Source organism: Tachypleus tridentatus, chromosome 2 (assembly GCF_004210375.1).
Source record: "Tachypleus tridentatus isolate NWPU-2018 chromosome 2, ASM421037v1, whole genome shotgun sequence".
NCBI classification, from domain to species: domain Eukaryota; kingdom Metazoa; phylum Arthropoda; class Merostomata; order Xiphosura; family Limulidae; genus Tachypleus; species Tachypleus tridentatus.
The window spans coordinates 51,330,308-51,346,933 of record NC_134826.1 but is presented as its reverse complement, the minus strand read 5'-3'; the positions used below and the strand labels follow the sequence as shown (position 1 = coordinate 51,346,933).

At 36.5% G+C, this 16,626-nt stretch overlaps 1 protein-coding gene and 1 non-coding gene across 2 annotated transcripts in view; both read left to right on the top strand.

Moving 5' to 3' along the window:
- The first annotated feature begins 440 nt into the window (after positions 1-440).
- Positions 441-512, top strand: TRNAP-AGG (transfer RNA proline (anticodon AGG)). Its single transcript has one exon. It is a non-coding gene; the product is annotated as a tRNA-Pro (tRNA).
- Positions 513-8,858: 8,346 nt separating this feature from the next.
- Positions 8,859-16,626, top strand: part of LOC143243788 (uncharacterized) — a 91,911-nt gene continuing 84,143 nt past the window's right edge. The window contains exon 1 of the mRNA XM_076487448.1: positions 8,859-10,856. Coding sequence (XP_076343563.1) covers positions 10,692-10,856 — 165 coding nt within the window. The 5' untranslated portion in view covers positions 8,859-10,691. The remainder of the gene's footprint in view (positions 10,857-16,626) is intronic.

The following is a 16,626-nucleotide window of genomic DNA, read 5'->3' as shown; positions in this document are numbered from 1 at the left end:
AGTGTGTTAAGGCGATCGACTCGTAATTCGCGGTTCGAACCCTGGTCGCACCAAACATGCTCGTCCTTTCAGCCGTGGGGGCGTTAAATTTAGCAGTGTAAGACAGAAGGAAGGTAGCTAGTCATCACCACCCACTGCCAATTTTTGGAGTACTCGTTTACCAATGAATAGTAGGATTGACCGAAACTTTGTAACATATATATTATTATTTTGTGACAATATGAACGGTTGAAATGAAGTAAACCCATTTTATTTTCAGACAGTTGACTATTGTTTATTGTATTTATATCTTCGTGTAATATAAAAATACCTGGATGATTTTTGTAAAGCCTAGATGTTTACAGATTTTATTTATAATGAAAAACTTCGAACATCATGTATAAACAAAAGTTAACAATTTTTAAACATACATAAAATAAACTATTAAAAATTTAACGTGTGGCTCGTTGGTCTAGGGGTATGATTCTCGCTTAGGGTGCGAGAGGTCCCGGGTTCAAATCCCGGACGAGCCCGTTAATTTCTTTTTCAATTAAACGCAAAGCTTTTATATTTGATATTTTGTTATATCTTTTCATTGTAACATCAACAATTGTAAGTTTAATTTATTTACATCACAGAAAACCTCCAACACAGTCTAAGTAGTTTTAGTTAAACCAACCTTCTACTCGATATGTGATTATCTTAATTAATTTCTAGTACTTACCATTCTTGATTTTGTAGATTTCAAGCCTATGAAACGTTATACTCTATACTGTAACACTGATAAGGCTTAATACTTGTTCGCTTTAAGTTTTTCATCTGTATGAAAGACAAACAAACGTCTTCGTCTTCTTACACCAGAATTTGTCCGAGCGTATTTCTCTGAACAATGGAGGTTTCTTTACCAGTTTTGTGTAGGTCTAAGACACAGGACAATCTCACTACTTGCAGACGTTTCTGTTAGGAAACGCTTTGAAACAGATTACCTTGACAGATTAATATGTTCATTGAAACAGAAATATGTTTACCATTTACCGTAACAAAAGACGAACTAAAACGTGTTATATCACAGAAACCTTTTTTTTTTTTTTTGATGTGTGTAACTCACCTCATACACAATATACAGTTACATAAATAGGGTTAAAGATTGGAGGTTACGTGAAAACATTGTTGCAACATAAGTACTTTCAAACACATAAACTATGTGATGTTAATAATAAAAATTATAAAATTGTAAAATTATTCAGTTTTGTCGAATCACAGGTTTCTCTCAAATATTTATTTGCATATTTAATATTTTAAATAGTAAGGTGGTATGTTATGGCGTGAATTTTCTAGTAACTGAAACCGTGAAGAAAATCGATAGATTCGAGTGTTTATAAATGGTGAAAATTGAAGGGATATTTCTTTTGTATAAAGGTAAATTCCCACATTTAATTTTGTATATTATATTACTCTTACGTAATTTTAATTTACTAAAAATATAGCATATGTTGCTACATGATGCACACGCATTTCGTGAATTTATAATATATTTGTTCCCCTTTGTATTGAAGTTAACAGTAACTTCCAATCAGATCGCACACATGAACCTAGCAACGAATATAACAGTAATTAAACATTAGTTCGTATACTTCCAATCAGATCGAGCCCGGAATGGCCAGGTGGGTTAAGAAGTTTGACTCGTAATCTGAGAGTTGCGGGTTTGAATCTCCGTCGCACCAAACATGGTCGCCCTTTCAGCCGTGGGGGGCGTTATAACGTGACGGTCAATCCCACTATTCGTTGGAAAAAGAGTAACCCAAGAATTGGCAGTGGGGTGGTGATGACTAGCTGCCTTCCCTCTAGTCTTACACTGCTAAATTAGGGACGGCTAGCACAGATAGCCCTCGAGTAGCTCTGTGCGAAATTTAAAAAACAAACAAGCTAACATACCTCAAGTGCCATCTATTATCACATATTATAATAACATTCACGGCTAAGCATTGCGCGATGGTTCTATGATATAATACATGTTTGATTTTGTTTACTAATATTTGTTATTTTTTTATTACGACAAGTAACATTTAATAGTGAAATATTTAGTTTCTTTATCTCTAAACTAAGCTGAATTTTTACTGTCTACTGAACGTTCAGATAAAGACAGGGACAAAACAAAGATTGTATGTGAAGATAGAGGGACGTACCTCCTTCAACATTACAGTTGTCAGCACAAATACAGTTTTCTATGAATTCTATCGACAAATTTTTTATTTGTGTTTTAGAGTAAGCGTCGGGTTAAAAACAACTTCTTTTTTATGACGAATTTTTAGGAAAACAACTGAAAGGCTAAGAAATATTCGACAAATGTCCGACAAAAGGTTATAAGAATCCTTACTGGATCATTTGGTTTATACTGCAGAGAAACACAAACGCTGTCCACACCCGGACAACACCCATTTTGTCGCCAGAATGTAGCCAGCACTTCTCTCCCTTCCTTATACATGAGGCATTTCGTTTCGCTCATAGCTAAAGCCATCATATATATATATTAAAGTTAAGTAATATCAAATAGGAAATTGTACTTCATTTTTTATAATTAATAAATATACCAGCAACACAAACTCTATCATGCAACACCTTTCGTTCTTAAACTACTTTACATGAATTTTCTTCATTTGAATCGTTTCGAGTAGATATTAATATCCGAATTACTATATTGCCATCATGGTCTCTGTATACCATTTTTAACGATACTAAGGTCACGTAGGATACGTTCATATTATTCTGAACTAAATACAAGAAAAATAATTTACGTTTTTATTTGCACTTTATCTACTTTTACCATACTTGGTTAAGAAAACTTGGAATAAGAATTGGTTTTCACTCGGGAAGTGAGTTTCTCTACATAACATGAGGTTTACGTGTATCATATAGTAATCACATAGAAAAATAGAAACAGTAAACGTATATCTATAAAACACTAATATCCTAAACTACTTGCATAAATTCACATTACACTGAGCTATGTTCCAGATAATACAGTTATGAAATCAATACCACTGGATGTTACTGGGATATATCTTAGTCAGTGGTGTTTTATTAGTAGCAAATTGGATATTACTCTGAATTGGGCTATTTTTTCCTTTGTGTTATATTTGGTTTCTGTATTATTCTAAATGTTAGCCTTGACCAATCACCATTAAGGATTAATTATGACATGAGAATTCTAACTGAATAACAATAAGTTATAGTACTCTGTATTACGTTCCGCCTTTATAGTGGTCCATAGACAAGTAGCAGAACATATTCATGCATTGCTGCCATCTAGTGGTGTAAATGAGTAATTGTGAGTTCCAAATGAAAACATAAAATCGTTCATTCTTGAGTATTGAACGTGAAAAGTTATGAGAGTAAATCGGGTTTTCATTTTTCGAGGACTTTAATATCGGTGGCGTCGTATTCAAACAACTTTACAGTTTAGTTGAAATACTCTTCTATTACTCAGCTGGAGCAATATTTTTTGTGAAACGGTAACTTATGAAAACCAATAGTTCATCACGGGAGAACGTTTTTACGTTTATTTCGCCCTTACTGTACTTCGATACTATTAAAATTAACTTTTATGAAATATCATAAAATTGCCAAAACAAACCTGGCTATCTTAGTGAGCCGTCCTTAATTTATAAATTCTAGACAAGAGGGAAGGTAACTAACTACTCAATACTACACACTGTCAATTCGTCGGCTACTCTAATTAAATAGTGGGATTTAACTGTCACTCTAATAACCCATCAATGGCGCGTCACAATGCAGAGTTTTCCTCTCTTTATTTTATATTTGTGATTACAGATGACTGAAGGTTTATGAGTTGACTGAAGACAGGAGTGTGTTTTTTTATAGCGAAGCCACATCGGACTATCTGCTGTGTACACCGAAAGGAATCGAACCCCTGATTTTAGAGTTGTAAATTTGTAGACTTACTGCTATACCAATGGTGGAACTGAAAACAGGTCTTTAAAGAACAGATTAGATGAAGACACGTCTGTGTAAGATGGGTTAACTGAAGATAGATCTCTTACAGAAGAGGTTGGATGAAGACACGTCTGTGTAAGACGAGTTGACTGAAGACAGGTCTCTAAAGAACAGGTTGAATGAAGACAGCTTTGCGTAAGATAGGTCTCTAAAGAACAGGTTAAATGGAGGTAGATCTGTGAAAGACGGGTTGAGTGAAGACAGGTCTCTAAAAAACAGGTTGAATGAAACATTTCTGTGAAAGGTAGGTTGACTGAAGACAGATCTCTAACGAAAATGTTGAATGAAACATGTCTGTGAAAGACGGGCTGACTGAAAGCAGGTTTCTAAAGAACATGTTGGATGAAGGCAGGCTGTAAAATATGAGTTTAATAAAGGCTGGTCTCTAGAGAATGGGTTATATGAGCTCAGCTTTTAATTGTCTACTTTTATTAGTGGTTGCATGGACTTTCTGTATTTACATGACCATCCAAAATGTTGACACTAGGTTTTTCTTGTGTTGGTAGAAATCACAATTCACGTTGTAAATAAATAACAATCGATGTATACATTTTTGAATATTGCTCGAAATGCATTCAAAATTTCTTATATTGAGTGGATTACCAACGCAAACCAAACATTTTACTCCCTGTTTCCGGAAGAATATATTGTGTTGACATTTTAAAATAGTTTTTTGCTAAATTTATTAAATTTGTGATGCTTCAATTTGAAAGTGACATCTCAGCCATATACCAACCATATATACCAGCCATATGTCAGTCTTTAGCAGAAGTTTCGTATTATATCAGTTATATCAATGCATTTAGTCACCCATCGGTTACCGGTACTTGATTTAGGTTCAGAGAGAAAATGAAAAATTAGTCGCATCTGCAAAAATTAGAAACAAATTGTAGTTTTCAAAATCTGAACTGTAGCACTTTATTATAGTTATAAATTTCATATATTCTTGGCCAGTCTTGATGAAAGCCTTTGATGATAACTTGGTATGCATGTTTTCAAAACACAAAGTATGTACATCTGCTGAAAAGATCCAAAGAAAACAAGGAAACAAGCTTCTTCACCAAGGACTGACTTGCTGTCCATCTTGTCACTTACTTGTTGATAAATCAGAACGACAAACCCTGTCAAATTAGAGTGATTTGGTGATATACAAATTAGTACGTCCATCAGAGAGATGTCTACCAACACAACCACCAAAGATCAATCCTCACACTTTTCGTGGATCTGTTTGGCTCGTGGTGTCTCCTTCACTTGTAATAACGGTTATCATGCAACTGTTCGGCTCATGGTGTCTCCTTCTCTTGTAGTAATGGCTATAATGCACCTGTTTGGCTCATGGTGTCTCCTTCTCTTGTAGTAATGGCCAGTTGTTTGGTTCGTGATGTCTCCTTCTCTTCCAGTAATGGCCATCATGGAACTGTTCGGCTCGTGGTATCTTTTTTTCTTATAGTAATGACTAGCAATCAACTGCTTGGCTTGCTCTTTTAGTCTGATTCTACTAAAAGGCATAGCAAAGTAATAATGTGAACGCCTATTTGTTTGTAATTATATTTGAATAAAAGAGTTTTGAACTGGAAGACTGGAAGGAAGACAGCTGGTCAACAGCAGCGTATAGTTTAAACTAACTGTTTGCTTATATCATCGCAAATCTCGCAACCGAAACAGAGTGAATTTTTTTCTTGGTCTGAAGTGTTCTTTATTTATTTATTTTTATGCAAATACCCATAACTGTTTACGCTAATCTTCTGTGTATTTTACATCTAATTTAAACCGCCACCTACATTAAAATATTTGTTAAGAATTTTCATTGATTTCCACATTCATAAAGCCTTCACGGATAAAATTGTTGACTGTTTCAGCAGCAAATTTTAGCTCAAATCTCGTACTTTTCATTCCACAGCCCGTTACGTTAAGCACTGGGCCAGAAAAAAAGAAACAAATATCCCAGATTTGTAAAACTTTATATAAGAAGTATGTGTTTTGTGTGTTGTTGTTTTTTATAGCAAAGCCACATCTGATTATCTGCTAAATACGAAGCCTAACCTATCATTCGATTCGAGACACTTATAACTAAGTTATACAGGTTTGAAGATTACTGTCATCAATGGAGCTCCTGAAAACTGATTTAAGCAAGCTGGTAGGCACGTTGTAACGTATAACACACGGGGATTCCAGTCATACGTGGATAAAAATTAGACGACTTTAATGAAAACGCATTAAGCTATTATTCAACAATCTCGCATAGTAATACGTACCGCGTGCCTAAACACAAAAAGAGAAATTGTGTTTTTGAATTTCGCGCGAAGTCACACGAGAGTTATCTGAGTTAGCCGTTCTTATCTTAACAGTGTAAGACTAGAAGGAAAGCAGTCAGTCATCACCACCCACCGCCAACGCTTAGGCTGCTCTTTTACCAAGGAATAGTGTGGGTTGACCGTCACTTTATAATGCCTTCGCAGGTGAAAGGGCGAGCATGTTTGTTGTGACGGGGATTCGAACTCGCGATCTTCAGATTACAAGTCGAGCCTTGTCTGCCCATAGAGATTACTTGTTTCTGATGTATTGCTTAGAATGTTCTACAGAACTGTAGTAGTCTTTCATTTCAATCCAGTGGACTCTATAGAAATAACAACAACTAAATAAAACATTTTTGTGTGCAAAATATTGGTGGCGGAGATAATATTAGGGCTCCGTATTTAATTAATGGGGCATGTATCCCAATTTTTGATATCTGTGAGTGGTAAGCCGATTGTTTGGTTTGGCTTGTTTTTTAACTTCGAGCAAAACTACATGAGGGTTATGTGCGCTACCCGTTCTTAATTTAGCAGTGTAAGACTAGAGGGAAGACAGCTAGTCATCACCTCCCACCGCCAACTCTTGGGCTATTCTTTTACTAACGAATAGTTGGATTGACCGTCACATTATAACGCCCCCACGGCTGAAAGAGCGAGCATGTTTGGTGTAATGGGGATTCGAACCCGCGATCCTCAGATTACAACTCCAGTGCCTTAACCACCTGGCCATGCCGGGCTGAAACCGATTGTTATACTGGCTCTCATATTGTTATACTGACCCTCATATTGTTATACTGACCCTCATAGTGTTATACTGGCTCTCATATTGTTATACTGACCCTCATATTGTTCTTCTTTGAATAATTCTTGTAAAACACGTTCACTGTGGTAGATAAACGACAACTTAAAACACCATATGCACAAGGTCTTATACAGTTTTATTAGCGTGATTTGTCTGTAAAAATGCTCAATGATAGACTTTTTCTGGGAACAACAAGCTTATGGATGTTCCATTTGGTTCTGCATACTATTAATAAGCGATATAGGAAGGAGTTACAAAGTGGGGGAGGTGCTTGGCTAGACACGGAAATTGTACAACGAGAGATCAAAAAATGTAAAAAACTGCTAATAACAGCTCTCGTGTTGCCCAAGGCAGTTAAATCTAGGGGGATCTGAGGGCATAGTCCTCTAGAAAATTAACATAATATAATATAATTTATGGCTGTATCTAAAGAAGCCTGGTACAGGTATTAAAACTTTTATTAAAATAGAGAACAACTTTTCGACCTTCTTAGGTCCTCTTCAGGTTAAGAAAGAATAATTTACATCTGTAAGTCAAATATAAGGATGCTGCAGGACCGATGGTTTTGACATCTCTGATAACAGCAGAGTTGTGGAACCAACTTCCCTAGAGCTTTCCTGTTGACGTCAATTAGACAAGCCTTGTGCCATGATCCACGTAAGCTTCCAGATTTCTAAAGTCACGTGCCATAAGAATATCTAACGAATCGTAACTTCCAAAGTTAGCATCAGCTTTGGGTTGTTTTTTATTTTACTCTTCAAGCAAAATCGTGAATAGAAACTAATTTAAATAATGTTATTTTAAAGTTGCGATTCCCTGTCTACCATGAATCATTCTTCTTCATTCGCCAAGAATATTTGCATGTTAGTGACGGGTATTCGAACCCGCGACCCTCACATGCTAAGTCCAGTGCACTAATCACTAGACTATACTAGGGCACTTATCTACTACAAACTACAGAGAGACTAATCGATTTGGCCAGGTGGTTAAGATACTCGACTCGTAATCTGAGGGTCGTGGGTTCGAATCCCCGTCACACCAAACATGCTCGCCCTTTCAGCTGTGGGGGACGTTATAATGTGACGGTCAATCCCACTATTCGTTGGTAAAAGAGTAGCTTAAGGGTTGGCGGTGGGTGGTGATGATTAGCTGCCTTCCCTCTAGTCTTACACTGCTAAATTAAGGACGGCTAGCGCAGGTAGCCCTCGTGTAGCTTTGCGCGAAATTCAAAAACAAACAAATAAATTATTCATGTAACCTGATATATTCAGTTCATTTGGTCGAAAGCTGAATCATATAATAAGTGTTTTTCTATCTTATTGCTGCTGTTCTAATTATTTAATTTGTTATCTACAGAGGTGATCTTGTCGTCTCTCGTGGCTCAGCGGTATGTCTGAGGACTTACAACTCTAGGATTCAGGTTTCGATACTCGTGGTGGGCAGAGCACAGATAGCCCATTGTGTAGCTTTGTGCTCAATTCAAAACAAGAACAACCCTCGTAATTATTTTTGATTGTTTCTTCACTCGTGGTTTTGACGTTTTCTGAACAGAACAATTAAGAAGCTACTTGATGCGAGGTGTCGCAGATATATTATTAGATAAAAAATTCATGTTTTTTTTATTTGTCACCGCGCAGCTGGTTACACTCAAATTGGTGACCTTGGTTTCTATCTACTAGACTCATACATTAGCTAGCAACGTAGGCAGGGTTAAAATGTTCAAGAAAGCCAAGACTCGTACGTCTACGTTATATATAAACTACGTCACTTGTACTACAGTTAAGCTGAGCACGTGAGAATGCAGATGGTTTTGTTCCGGGTTGGTGATCTACTGATTCTTAGTTACTGCCGTTTTTGTTTTTTGAAACTGTTTTGTTACGTTTGTTAGACGTCTGTTTTTCTATAGAAGTATATTTAGCAGTAGATCAGACTTTTTTCTTGGGTCAGATGACAGAAACGCGTGCAACTAAACGTGACCTTTTGAGCTCGAAACGTTCGATGCACGTGCTCATTTTATGTTATTGTACTTTTTTATTAAGATACACTGTATTTTGATTTCCAGTACGTGCTCTCGCAAGACCATACCGGTAGGGAGAATTGCAGTTATATTGAAGTAAATTGGTGATTGTGAAAAAGGTCTTATTACTTTTAAAAGTCACACTACGTTTAAAGTCTGAGGGGTGGCCGTTTTAAAAATAAACTTCAGAGAGAGAGAAGTTACTGTCTGTGCTTAAGAAGGGTATTCCTTGCCTACATCACAGCTGTGTTGGCACTTCAAGCCTGGTTGTACCTTCTTCGAAGTCATGATTTAGTGGTACCTAAAAGAGGGCCAACTTTATCAGTTCTCATCCGAAAACCTTTCTTTCTTCTTTGTTTTTAATGGTTGACGTCAACCAAATAAGAAGACAGCAATACCATCTATTTTTGTGTTATATAGCAGTATCGGCTTGAGTTGGATTTCTTAAGAGAAAGAGTAGATTGCTATATTAGATTTTCCTATGTGATACAATCACAGCTTCATCTAGCGATCATTTCTTAAATGTATCATATAACTTTAAAACGTGTACTTTAAGAAGGTAGATATTTGGTTCGTCTCTGTAGAAAACAAAACAAAAGTACCAAAGCTCATTGTTATGGGTTTGTGTTTTTGTTGGTTTTTTTTTTCCCACTGGCTACTTCAGATTGTAAGTTTCAAACACGTGTCCTCTTATTGTTCATTTAATTATGCTGACCAACAGAACCAAAACCTTTTGACCCGAGTGTTTTTGGAAGTGGACTTTCGTTGATCAGAAACAACTTAAGTGAATATTATCTTATTTTCCCGTGACTAAAGTTTAATGGTCAGTTTTTCCAGTCAGGTTTCGTATGCTAAATGTTAAACACGAAGCCTTATCGATTCCTTTTGTTCTTGGAGTTTTAGACGTCTAACTTTTGGTCGAGATTCTTCGAATGATTCGTTTGGTTTAAAAATCAATATCGAAATATTAACGCTTTTCGATACGATAACCGACTTCGTTACCTGAGCAATGGATACGATAACCGATATCGTAACCTGAACAATGGATACGATAACCGACTTCGTTACGTGAGCAATGGATGTCTTTGGGACTTGTATCGTCGGCGGAACGTAAAATGTTTCATGTCAATTTAGGAACGATGTTATTCTAAAAACCTCTACGTAATCAAATAAGTTATTAGTATATATAATTCAGGAATCACGTGCTGGTGAAAACGAGCTTCAACCGTGGGATTCTGTCTCACCTTTCAAATCTATCATTCATATCACTTGGTTGAGGGTGGATATTAGAATGTTCACGACGTTTTTAGTCCTGGGAAAAACAACGCTCTAACAACGTCTCATACTTTTGGCAATAATATTTCTGTAGCACAGAAACAAGGGACTAGCACAATGCCTCATATTTTTGATTTTGTCGATATGATGACCAAAACCTTGCTCGTGTTAGTTCAACAAGCAGGACAGTGAAGTTACATAAGAAATGTAGTAATATACATCATTAAGTGCTACTTGTATCTCACTTTTTCACGTCATGTAGAAGGTTAGGCTTACAAAAGCCTGCAGGAAGACCGTGGACTTCGTGTGAATGCATTTGTGGCAAATGAATTTCAACCATTTCTTTTCAGTAATCGATATGTTACCAGTGCTATTAAAGCGACTGTACCGTCGAAAGACGTGGAGAACAGTTTCAGACCAATCACAGGACAACAGTTGTTCAGATTTTGATAGCTCTGACGTCACAGATGATTCGGTAAGGAAAAATTTATTAATTATTTTTCTTAAAAATTCAAACGAAACTGAAATAATTTATTCGTTTTGTTAATAGCTTATAATGTAGAAATCTTGTACGTTTTAGAAATATAAAGAACTAGTGCAACAATATTAGTAAAAAATAATTTTAAAGGAGAAATGAGGTTAATGATAGAATATTTTTTATAACCTATTCAAAAAAAGAAAATTCTGGAAGCATTTTATTTACAGCCTCAAAAGTCTGGTTTTATTTCGTCTTGTTTTTGTTTTGCTTTCCGATTTAAGAAATAATAAAAATATCCATTACCTTTAAATTATACTTGTAATATTATATATATATAATACCAGTGTTATTGTGATGGTTTACTTTCGTAGTCTGTTACTGTTTCCCAGCAGACCCGAGAATTCTGGGTTAACAAAAATGCGTTACTTCACAAAAGTCCTTCAGCGCCATGAAAGTGCAGATGAATACATGTTGATTGATAGCGTAACCATATGCTATTCAAACGACTAAAGGCGGTATGTCTGCGGAATTACAACGTTAGAATTCGGGTTTTAATACCCGTGATGGGCAGAGCACAGATAGTTCACTGTGTAGCTTTGTGCTTGATTACAAACAAACTCAGCATGGCCAGTTGGTTAAGGCACTCGACTCGTAATCTGAGGGTCGCGGGTTTGGATCCTCGTCACACCAAACATACTCGCCTTTTCAGCCGTGGGGGCGTTATAAAGTGACGGTCAATCCCGTTATTCGTTGGTAAAAGAGTAGCCCAAGAGCTGGCGGTGGGTGGCGATGACTAGCTGCCTTTCCTCTAGTCTTACACTTCAAAATTAGGGACGGCTAGCTTAGATATCCCTCGTGTAGCTTTGCGCAAATTTCAAAAACAAACAAACAAACAAACACTTTCGTAGCCTGTTGCTGTCTCGCTGCAGGCCCAAGAATTTTGAGTATGAAAACGCGTTATTTCACAAAAAAATATTTCAGGTACTTATTTTTACAGAGCCGTGAAACTGCGGATGAATACATGTTGATTGATAACTTAACCATACGTTATTCAAGCGAATAAAGGCGTTAGAATCCGTTACGTCCGCGGTAGATATTCGAACCCCAAATTTTAGCATTGTAAGTCCGCTAGCTAATCCACCAGGGGCACTTTAAACAAACATCCTCATTTGGCAACTCGAAACGCAATTACTTTGTCTGAAGATTTATAACGGTAACATTAGGCGTTCGATACCCGCGGGATATTATAAATAGCCCATTGTGTAGCTTTGCACTTAAAAACAAACGAATAATCTCGACTTTTATGTAATCATTACCATTTGATTGTTGCCCAACTGGAGTTGTGTTGAAACTTTCTTTAAAGGATCATTGCAAGAGTATTGTTGCTCAACTAGAGTTGTGTTGAACCTTTCTTTAAAGGATCATTGCAAGAGTATTGTTGCTCAAATAGAGCTGTGTTGAAACTTTCTTTAAATGATCATTGCAAGAGTATTGTTGCTCAACTAGAGTTGTGTTGAACCTTTCTTTAAAGGATCATTGCAAGAGTATTGTTGCTCAACTAGAGTTGTGTTGAATCTTTCTTTAAAGGATCATTGCAAGAGTATTGTTGCCCAGCTAGAGTTGTGTTGAACTTTTCTTTAAAGGATCATTGCAAGAGTATTGTTGCTCAACTAGAGCTGTGTTAAACCTTTCTTTAAAGGATCATTGCAAGAGTATTGTTGTCCAGCTAGAGTTGTGTTGAACCTTTCTTTAAAGGATCATTGCAAGAGTATTGTTGCCCAACTAGAGTTGTGTTGAACCTTTCTTTAAAGGATCATTGCAAGAGTATTGTTGCCCAACTAGAGTTGTGTTGAACCTTTCTTTAAAGGATCATTGCAAGAGTATTGTTGTCCAGCTAGAGTTGTGTTGAATCTTTCTTTAAAGGATCATTGCAAGAGTATTGTTGCCCAACTAGAGTTGTGTTGAACCTTTCTTTAAAGGATCATTGCAAGAGTATTGTTGTCCAGCTAGAGTTGTGTTGAACCTTTCTTTAAAGGATCATTGCAAGAGTATTGTTGCCCAACTAGAGTTGTGTTGAACCTTTCTTTAAAGGATCATTGCAAGAGTATTGTTGTCCAGCGAGAGTTGTGTTAAAACTTTCTTTAAAGGATCATTGCAAGAGTATTATTGCCCAACTAGAGTTGTGTTGAACCTTTCTTTAAAGGATCATTGCAAGTGTATTGTTGTCCAACTAGAGTTTTTGTGTTAAAATAAATATTCATCTAACTAGGCTCATGCAATTCCACAAACGAAAAATCTATAACGTTATTAATTGCTTCATTAGGTACAGAATTTTTCTGTTATTAAAATAAGTACAACTATAATTTTACAACTGTCACACTCTTCTATAGATATTTCTTTATTCTTAAGGTCACCTTTAAAGAGAAGTTTCTTTACACTAGCTTTTCTCAAACGTTTTGATACTAAAATATCACTGATCATTAAAATACAAACACAACTAGAAAGATAATGATTTGATATGAATATTCTGTTATTTCTTATTGTTTTCGTGAAATCCTACAGATCAGCCATAATAGTTGTGGAAGACCGATAGATGACAAACATTAGTGTTCAAGAAAACAAATATTATTAATAGTTATTTCTCGTCGCTAAACATGCTCGCCTTTTCAGCCATGGGGACGTTATAATGTGACGGTAAATATCACTATTCGTTGGTAAAAAAGTAGCCCAAGAGTTGGCGGTGGGTGACGATGACTAACTGTCTTATCTCTGGTCTTACACTCCTAAATTAGAGAAGGCTAGCACAGACAGTTCTGATGTAGCTTTGCGCGAAATTTAAAACAAAGAAACAAACAAACCAAAACACGGTCAAAGTTTAAGAATCGAATACACCACACCGGGCCAAAACTGAAATTTAAAAGCGCTATTATTAAAGAACCAGAGAGTACACACTGTCATATTTGTTGTCTTTATATCTCTAATTTTCGTACGACTACATGTAACTTGAATGTTTTTGTCAACACTTTTTATTTGGTAGACACCGATATCTAATAATAATTTCTCAACGTGTAATAACAACAGTATTTACTCGTACACCTTTCACGGAACTCTTACACCAACCAGTAATTCGTCACCATAGTTAACATTTGTTTATTCAGAACTTCTGCAGGGTGGCTCTCTGATCCCGGATCCTGTTACAACTGAGGGATGACGCATAGTCTAATCACGCGCAAGAAAAACATGCTGTGGATATATATTTATATGTCTATATTATCTCATCAAGGTCCTGATGAAACACCACACATCTTCTGGTTTGGTCTTCAACAAACTAAATCGTGTACGATTTCCTCATCACGATACCTGAGGCTTTGCATCGAGGAAAGGAAATAATTTTATCACCACTAGTCGATGAAGCATCAAAAATATTTTTTCTCTTGCACAACGTTTTGTGTAAATAATACCAAAATGTTTTCATTAAAAAAAAATTGTTCAACGTTTCCACCAGAAGGCCCCGCATGGCCCCGTGGTTAAGGCACTCGACTCGTAATCTGTGGGTCGCGGGTTTGAATCCCCGTCACACCAAACATGCTCGCTCTTTCAGCCTATGGGGCGTTATAATGTGATGGTCAATCTCACTATTCGCTGGTAAAAGAGTTGGCGGTGGGTAGTGATGATTAGCTGCCTTACCTCTAGTCTTACACTTCTAATTTAGGGACGGCTAGCGCAGATAGTCCTTGTGTAGCTTTGCGCGAAATTCAAACCAATCCACCAAAAGGCTTTCGTTAACCCTCGATGAACGTGTGGCTTAACCACTTTTGGTGCATTCTTTCTCTTATATGTAACTCATCAAGATTTTATGACTTTCTAAAATATAACACAAAAAATCACTTTCAGTTTCAGTTATGAAACGTTTAGGATATTGCTGTTAGCTTTATGGTTTGTTTATTTGTTCTTTAAATACCATCTCTGTAATGGACTGTCTGGATTGTGGGTACCACAGGGATCGAACTATGTATTTTAACATTATAAAACTTCAAGCTCATCACTGAGTCACCATAGTGGTGGTGGTGGGTCGATGGCTGTGCGTTTGAAGTGCATAATTTTTACATTATATTACTCCAGTTTTGCAAGTAATCTGGTAAAGACAAATATATTTTCCTACAACTGAACTCCCGAGTTTATATATTTAGTAACGTATTACCAATTTAAAATCTTGTAACACTGCAAACACCTTCAACAACAACACGTTGTGAACCTAATGTATACGTAATGTTCAAGTTTTAGTATTAACTTGTAATTGTTATTTAAAATAATCTAGTTCTAAAAAAAATCATAGGATTAGCCACTTAAAATCCGCCATTGTTGTAAGCAAGAAATCTTTGGTAAGGCCTAACGAAACTTCCTTACTAACAAGACTATAGAAATAAAGAGTTCCTCAGTAGAAAAGCGAAGCGTTTTTGGACTTAAGAACGCTAAAATCCGGAGCTTGATTCCGCGTGGTGTACAGAGCGCAGATAGCCTATCGTGTGGCTCTGCGCTTATTTAACAAACAAAAAATAAAAAATGTATTTAAACATCAAGGCATTGATGGTGAATTTCACGGTGACCTTTGACCCACTAGTACTTATATAGCTATAACTCATACCATGTCAACTAAGTAATCCATCATCGCACGTGCTAACATACGTAATCACGTACGCATACATGAAAAATAAAACAAACAAAAACGATCGAACCACAGATTGGTTTGTGGAAATGAAGCATATGTTGTAACTCCTTCATATGAAAAGTCAAGTCGTAACAATTTTAGTTTGTTTAAAAACCGGTTCTAAGGCCGTTATAATGGACATCTGCAGATACCTACTTGTGAGATTTTAGTACTGGCCCGGCATGGCCAGGTGGTTAAGGCACTCGATTCTTCGTAATATGAGGGTCGCAGGTTCAAATCCCCGTCACACCAAACATTTTCTCCCTTTCAGCCGTGGGAGCGTTATAATGTTACGATCAATCCTACTATTCGTTGGTAAAAGAGTGGCCCAAGAGTTGGCGGTGGGTGGTAATGACTACCTCTAGTCTTACATTGCTAAATTATCATACTGATATTATTAGATCTTATCGTCCGATCAGTCTTAATAACTGATCATACTGATTCTGAGGATCTGCTATTCGCATCTGCGACAGCTAAGTAAACAATGAAAGAAACAAACCACTATCATAACGCACTATGAGGTCTGATAAATAAACAAACCACAATCATAACGCACTATGAGGTCTGATAAATAAACAAACCACTATCATAACGCACCATGAGGTCTGATAAATAAACAAACCACCATCATAACGCACTATGAGGTCTGATAAATAAACAAACCACTATCATAACGCACTATGAGGTCTGATAAATAAACAAACCACTATCATAACGCACTATGAGGTCTGATAAATAAACAAACCACTATCATAACGCACCATGAGGTCTGATAAATAAACAAACCACTATCATAACGCACTATGAGGTCTGATAAAGAAACAAACCACTATCATAACGCATTATGAGGTCTGATAAATGTAATCCAAAAGTTGGTGCCGTTGATCCATCTGCAGTCTGTTAGTTCAAAATTAGAAACGGCTGACACAGCTTTTCGCGAATATCAACAAACGAGGGAATCTCTAATACCCGCGGCTGTAATTAGATCTGAAATTGATCAAGCGTTAGAGCCACGACCTAAACTTTTGTTGTTGAAAAAAATAACCCAGGGCCATTCTG